The sequence below is a fragment of the Orycteropus afer genome, unplaced genomic scaffold (genome assembly GCF_000298275.1).
Source record: "Orycteropus afer afer isolate SDZICR_OR568_19922 unplaced genomic scaffold, OryAfe1.0 scaffold00401, whole genome shotgun sequence".
NCBI lineage: Eukaryota > Metazoa > Chordata > Mammalia > Tubulidentata > Orycteropodidae > Orycteropus > Orycteropus afer.
The window spans coordinates 1,333,948-1,342,010 of NW_006921988.1; the positions used below are offsets into that span (position 1 = coordinate 1,333,948).

Consider the following 8,063-nt stretch of genomic DNA (forward strand, 5'->3'; position numbering starts at 1 on the left):
TGACTGCTAACCAGAAGGCTGGCAGTTCAAACCCACCAGCCACTCCTCGGAAGGAAGATGGGGCAATCTACTTCTGTAGTGATTCTGCCTCAGAAACCCAAGGAGGGGTCGCTATGAGTCGGGTCCGACTCGACGGCACATAACAACAACAACATTAAATAATGGGGAGTTCTGGTGGCGTAGTACCTAAGGCATCTGCCTGCTAACCAGAAGGTTGGTGGTTCAAACCCACCAGCCACTCTGCGGAAGGAAGACTGGGCAATCTACTTCTGCAAAGATTCACTGCCTCAGAAACCCAAAGGGGGTCGCTATGAGTAGGAATTGACTATGACTGTGAGTTTATGACATGATCTAGGAACTACTTTTATACATTTTATGTTTCTAAATAATCACTTTTTACTGTATATATTGTATACAATATATAAAGGAGATATAAGAAAATGCCTATATAGACAGTAAAATATATTAATTCAATGCAAAACAATAACAGCATGCTACTATAGTTGACAGTTCTTCCCCTTTTAGCTTTGCACACTTCTCATTCTCTTTTTTGGATAACTGAAGAATATTTTGTTTTTATAAAAGCATATCCATTGAATCCATGACTGTGGTCCTTAATACAATCTGCTGATTATCTGCCAGGAAGACTCCAAAGTAGGGGCATTAGAATAAGCTCTCAACTTCCAATTGTGATGAGAAAGGAGAGTGCAGGTGAAGATAATTCACAGAACCCATGCTAAATATCATTTAAATTTCTCTATGATGAAATTGTTTTCATAAAGAGCAAAATTGATTAATTTCCTTCTCACCATCTCGGTATAAGTACTTTTTAGCTGAAAATAAAAGCCAAATCATGAGGGCGGGGGGTGGGACATTAAAAAAAAAAAGACAGACAGAAAGTATATCCATTGGATTGTTCCCTGATGAGTTTTAATAATAACAGTATCATTTCCCTCTCCCCACATTTGAAAAGAATAAAATATTTTACAATTAATTTATACTGCATTAGAGCTTAAAATCTAAAGCAGTTGGTTTGTGGAAGGCTGTGGTCTACAGTAGGAGCTTGCTCCATTTTGAGTGTTGACATAAGTTCAGACACCATCTCCTTCTGATCATTAAACCAGCAAGGTGGCTTATAGACCCCTGGGCAAGCCCAGGAGGGGGCATTTTGCTACTTTCAAGAACTAGGGAACCTGCCTGATGTGCCCTTAAAATAGCTGCATGTTACATAATTTAAATTAAAAGTTGGGATCCTGGTATTGCCTCATAGCTACCTTGTGACTATCACTCAAGGTCATATGGTCAAGTCACATGCTGACTATCCCATAGCTAGGTGGTTAAGCCCCAGAACCAACAAATCCTGTAAGAGTTTTAACCTGTGCTTGAACAATTTCTCTTAGAAAGATCAGCACAAGGCCAGCCCCCATGAGGCAGAGGTTAAAGATGTCCCAAATGTCCAAACTACCTACCTGCTACTACATCATTTCAGACATTAACTCCTCCTCCTTCTCTCAGTAATCTCCCCCATTTTAGGGTTCTATATTTCACTGTAATGCCTCACAGAACTCACAGAAACCCAAGGTATCATCTCACACAGTGGTGGTAGAGGCTTGCAGGTTGGCAAGTCTCAGGTCAGTAAGTAGGTCTGGAAGATCCTCCCAATTCTTGGGGTTTGATGAACCTCGATCAGCAGATCAGATGACGGCTGCTGCCCCAAATCCAGGGGTGAGATTAGGATGAGCCAAAACACAGAACCGGAGCAAGAGGAGGGCAAACCTTCCCAGGAGATTCACTAAGTATACCCTCACGGAAGCTAAGGGTGGTGATTTGAGTTATACCCTTCAGCAAGGCAGGACTCAAGACATATCCTACCTGTGCTGCTCCAACAGAAATAACTCAAATGGATGGCTTTAACCATCAGCAGCTACTCAGTTGCTCAAAGCAAATCCCACCACAGAGTTGATTGCCAGTCATTATAGGGAATGACTACTACTGGCTGCCCAGCCAGGCTGACACAGGACCTTAACTACCATACCACCTTAAACAGGCATGGATAACAGAATTTATAATACATCACAAAATGGAGGATAATGGCTAGAAGGGCCACATCAAGCAATTCACCATAACCTACAGTTGTGTATGTATCCCAGTCATGGTCCTTTCCTTGCTTTGGTAGTCCTGCCTGTGACAATGATGAATTAACCTGCCACCAATCATGATTTTGTGATGATTCCCTTTGTTTTCTATCATATATAATTAACTCCATAGTCGTGAGTCAGCGACTCCATTCTGCTTTCGGTACTGTGTGCATGCTGATGGCTTCCCTCATCCTGGATGATTATCTTTGTTTTGTCTTTGTGTATTCTTTAAGGCTTAACTAAAAAGACTCTCTATAGAACATGTTTGAAACTAGGGTCTTCTTTTCCCTAGCACAACACTAATGTGGATTTTGTGCATTTCTCCAATGATTCTGATTTGCCATTACAATCTACTAGATTTATTTTTGAATTCCTCATGCTTGTCCTCAGTTTGAATGTAAAGAAGTTCAGTAAAAATTTACCAAACATCATAGTATATTTAATTATACTCTACTTAATTTTCTTAACCATAAATAAAACACATTAAGGAAGCCAGGTCTTTAATAATATAAGTGCCTGTGGACACTGGGGTTTAGAGAGAGGCCAGTGAAAAAGGGTAAGCTAGGATCAGAGCCATCAGGGGCGTTCAAGTGGGTCTAGGCCTTGGAAAGGGTTGGAGATCTTGATTAAGGGTCACCAGTCTCCTTTACTGCATACCTCTCTATTCTGCTTGATTATTAGGAGCCAGGGACTGAGAGAATTCTCATTAACTCCATGATACTGGGATCAAAAAGGCAGAAAGACTGAATAATGATAATTTTCATATTCCTAAGGGTATAAACCACACTAACATCTATAATTGCAACTACATACTGTATACTCAGTGGACTCCATTCAGCTTTCTGTACTGTGTACATCCTGATGGTTTCCCTCATCCTGGATGATGGTCTTTGTTTTGTCTTTGTCCTGTCCAAGGCTTAATAAAAGTGTCTCTATTTAACCTATTTGAATCTGGGATCTCTTTTCCCCTATTACAATACTAAGTTTTTAAAACTATCTACAAAGAAAATAAAATGCTGACTATTCTATCTTGCAACATTACAAAAATATTAAGTGTATGATGAACTTTCATTATATGCACCAAATCCTAATTTTCCTTCCTATTAGCTTAGTATAGGATATTGTTTGGTTCTTCCTATTTGCTGGATTATGCATTTCTCTCACACACAAAAAGGCTAAAGAAACATTTTAATAAGAGGGAACTGAAATTATAAAACTTGTTCATAATAAGAATTAGTACAATGACATCCCAAATATAAAGCAGTTAAGTAAATTTGTATTTCTAAGTAAAATTAAGTTTAAGGTGTTCCCTATAAACATACTAAAACATTCTGATTATTATCATTGGTATAAGTCAGTTTCTCTTCATAAACATTAAAGCTAGTGATAAAAATGACTTACCTTCACATCCCTGTGAATTATGTTATTATCATGACAGTAGCGGAGAGCTTCCAGTATCTGTCTCATGTAATGACTGTAGAGAAAAGAAATCTAAAACTGTAAACAATTTTATTTTTAAAGCTTAATATACAGTGTCCCTAGTTTGTAATCCCCAACTTTATATTAGCTGCCCATAGATACTTTTCATTTGAGTAGACAAGACTGATGGAAAATGAAGTTTAATAATGAAGAAGTTGGCAGACTCCTAAATTCAAAATGCAAGGAAGAAATATATTCCAGACTTCCTAAGATACCTCAGACAAAATAAGAATATTAAAAACTTTCTAAGTAAAATAGCTCTGCAAACTAAAAATTCAAGCTTAAAGTATGAAAAATGCAACAATTCTCCTGTATTCTATTGGTTTTCCTTAATTAAACTGGATTGCTATTAAGTAAACAGTCCCTCAATTACCCCCAGAATTCTGATTGAAAGGGTGGGAGCCTTTTATCTATCAGTAAACTGAACCTGGTCTCTGCCTTATTCTCATTTAGCTCTAAGGATAAACAAGACTGAAGTAACCTTTTTGCAATATAATCAAGTTTCAATTGGGCCATCCTTGAACAAAGAAGGATGAGTTCTAAGCTTTTATCCTAGGAACTCTTGACTCCTCAGGAGGCTAGCTGGGGTACAGGTGGAGAACAAAAGAGGAGTTAGCATTTGAAAGAATATCATTAAAATCAGTAATAGGGTCAACTAGCAACAGGATGTGACAAGAGTAGTTTATTCCTTATTATTTTAGTACTTCTTTGACTTCCTCCCCCTACTTCTAAAGTACTTTTCTTATAATCCCCCTATTTCTCTCCTTTACCTCTCTACCTCTGCCCTTTACTCCTTCCATATTTGTCTCTTTTTTCCACTGTCCCTCTTCCTTTTCCATTTCTTCCCAACCAGCCATGATACAGCCATGCTGTAGACTTGACGTTATCTGTTGCACAATTTTTATTGAATTCTGGTTTGTATTTCTGTATCTTCTATTTCTCACACTTTAAATTTACAAAATCATTATTTAAAAAATGTTACGGTACTTACAAATGACTGTGTGTGGGGGGAGGAGAGAGAGACTGACTCAGGGGGAAAAAAAAAAAAAAAAGCCCTTACTCCTACTTTACAATAAAAAGAAGATATTTCCATCCAGCTTCCTCTTTAGTATGCTACCATACAACCAAGCTCACATGAATGTCCCTCTAATTGGTGTATGCATTACTTACTATATTACAATGGAGCTGAAGGTGCCACCTTTAAAATGAAAGGTGGGGGGAAAAAAATCCTGATGTAGTTCCTACTATCATTGTCTCCTTCCACCTGTGCTCTATAAGCCAGAGATCCAGGCTCATGAAATCATTAGTTTTGATTTCCAATTTCTCTTACTTTGCAAATTCACACATAAGGAGTTGTGTTTACATATATTTTTATCTTTGCCTAGGAGCTCTGGTGGCTTAGTGCCTAAGGCATTTGACTGCTGACCAGAAGGCTGGGGTTCAAACTCACCAGCCACTCCTTGGAAGGAAGACTGGGCAATCTACTTCCATAGAAATACCGCCTCAGAAACCCAAAGAGGGGTTGTTATGAGTCGACAGGACTCGATGGCAGTGAATTTGGTTTTGGTTTGGTTTTATCTTTGCCTGGTCCAGTGCAGCCTAGCAGTATGTTTCTGTTTAAGTTAGAAACTAGTAACTTGGTGTGCATGGACCATTTGTGGTTCTGGCTTTGGAGGATCTTTGAGCCCCCTGAAAAGGCTAAGAGATAACAAATGTGAACTTGCTTTGTAAATTATAAACCATGTTACAAAGGTTAAGTCATTATCACCATTGTTAAATTTAGTCAAAGATTTAGGAACAGCCTGTTTGCTCATCTTTTCACCAAGAAAAAAGCAGGTAAGTTTAAATCAAATAAGTAGAGGCCTGGTAGTGCAGTGGCTAAAACAGTTGGCTATTAACTGAAATGTCTGTGGTTCGAACTCACCAGCTGCTCCACAGGAGAAAGATGTGGCAGTTTGCATCCACAGATTTATAGTTCTACTTTATCCTACAGAGTCACTATGAGTCAGAAGCAACGCAATAGCAGTAGGTTTGGTTTAAATAGACATAGCTTGTACTCACAGAATGGACTTCTTTGGATACATAGTATTGAAACAGCCACCTAAATTATCATTTGTCTAGATAATGTTCTAGAGTTACTGATAACACTTTATTCAAAAAAGTTTATTTCATGAAGCACCATAGTGACCTATACAGTCAGAGAAAATCATCAATAATATGTTCATCTCATCTTCCCTAAGGACTAGGAAAGATGATAACTCCATAGAAGGAAAGACCTAGCCTATAATCCATTCACTCCCTTTGGAAGGAGGCATTTCCTTGGAGGAAAGAAAAGAAGTAAGGTGACTCAGTCTATTTTCCTTGTCAATTCGACTTCTGGGTAAATAGACTAATGATATTTGCTAGGAGGAAGAGACTTTATCTCTGAGATTCCCTTAGCAGAATGTCTCTGGCCAAGGATTAAATTGCTGTCAGGTAGACTCAGGGTAACCCTTTATTTACCTATAGTAAAAAGAACTCAGGACTTTTCAAGCATGGCTCCCTGGAGAATATAATGTGAACCAAGAAGCTCTGGTGGCACAGTGCCTAAGGCATTTGACTGCTAACCAGAAGGTTGGCAGTTCAAACTCACCAGTTCTGTGGAAGGAAGATGAGGCAATCTACTTCAGTAAAGATTTATCACTTTGGAAACTCAATGGGGGTTGCTGTGAGTTGGAATCGACGTGATGGCAGTGGGTTTGGTTTGGTATTTAATATAACTCCTAGGGGTACAGGACAGAGGCGGCCCACAGAAAGGTTCCCTTCTGTGTGTAAAATATCACAAGCCTCATATAGAAACCACATGTATTCTTGGGCCAGAGGTGCATGTCTGATGTGGAAAGGAATGACCTGGGAGCTACCCTTGATGTCCCAGACCTCTATTTGCTTCGTGTGAGCCTTTTGATTGCCTGCATCCTTAAAATTATTTATTAAAGCTTGTTACCAGGTAAGAGGATCCCTCTGATTTGTTTGAATTTGCTTTGATAATCTGCTACTGTGTGTTAGTTTACTCCACAACTCATAGCCCCTGAAAAAACAGAAGTAATAATTACTTGGGTTTGTACTAAGGACCAAATGCAGTTTTATTTTATGCTATGCTTTGCTGCTCTCCTGAAGATCTTGACACTCAGCCATTTGCGCCAAACAACATTATTAATTTGATTACTAGTTGGTGTCTCAAAATCTCTTTGCAGTTGGTCTCACTAAAATACTGATGCAAACTGAATTTTCCAACAAATAATAATGGAATCAGAGAGGAGAAAGGAGAGTGAGAAATCATCTGATCACCACTCTCCACCGAAGGAGGAATCTACATGCTCCCTGATCCATGATCATTGATTATCTGTACAACGGAACACAGTTCATAGTATTTTCTGATGTTATCCTTTTGTTTGGGGCGAGGAGGAGCTGTCATTGTGAGAGATAGAGGAAAAAAAAAAAACACTCACTGCCATTGAGTTGATTCCGACTCACAACAACCCCCATTGGTTTACTGAGGTGGTAAATCTTTATGAAAGCAGATTGTTCCATCTTCCTTCCATGGGGCTGCTGGTGGGTTTGAACCACTGACCTTCTGGTTAGCAATCAAATGCCTTAGGCACTTGTGCCACCAGAGCTCCTTTGTCACTGTGAGAAAGACTCTTTAAAAAATTGTGTCCAAACCTCTCTTTGCAATGTCATCTACTTGTCCCAAATGCTATTGTTTTCTGGTCTCTTCAAGAAAGTCCTTTTCATAAAATCACTATTTTAACAGCACATACAGCAAATATTTTAAAATCAACAGGCTTTCATCTTGATGTATATAAACATCTCAAAAAAAATTTTATATACACATAAACATCTACTTATTCAGAAATATCAATATTGGAGGAGACCATGAGTCATTTTACTACATGACACCATTCCTACGCTCCTATCCTATCTATCCTGATACTCATCCCAGTGGTGAGACAGACTTTAAGCTAAAGAAAGCAATAAGGATGATTGGAGACCAGAGTAAAAATAGTACTGGTTAAAAACTAACCCTGACAGCATACACACCAGATCCCACAGTGTTATTCTGGTTCAAAAAGGAAAAACAATCTTCCTCTATTGAGCTTTACTATTTTATAAAATCAGTATCTAAAAATTTTTACTTTTCCCTATTTTGTGCTGCTGTTGAAAAGTATCAATATCCAATATTGTAAAGCACAAAGGGCAAATTGTCACAAATTCCTTAGCAAATAAATATAAACAATGATATGCAAAAGTCTCCTTATTATGATGAAAACTCAAAACAATAGAAAAATGGGGTAAAAAGAAAACTACAGTCTACTTTAGGGAGTGTGGCATAAAAGCAACAGGATATTTAGCCTTAATACTACCATGCACACATCAGGAATTTGAAGAAGTAATTATTATGTATGT

General features: G+C 38.3%; 1 protein-coding gene across 1 annotated transcript in view; it reads right to left on the reverse strand.

The window, feature by feature from the left end:
• Positions 1-8,063, reverse strand: part of CASK (calcium/calmodulin dependent serine protein kinase) — a 631,366-nt gene that overhangs the window by 264,072 nt on the left and 359,231 nt on the right. The window contains exon 5 of the mRNA XM_042782642.1: positions 3,540-3,612. Coding sequence (XP_042638576.1) covers positions 3,540-3,612 — 73 coding nt within the window. The remainder of the gene's footprint in view (positions 1-3,539; positions 3,613-8,063) is intronic.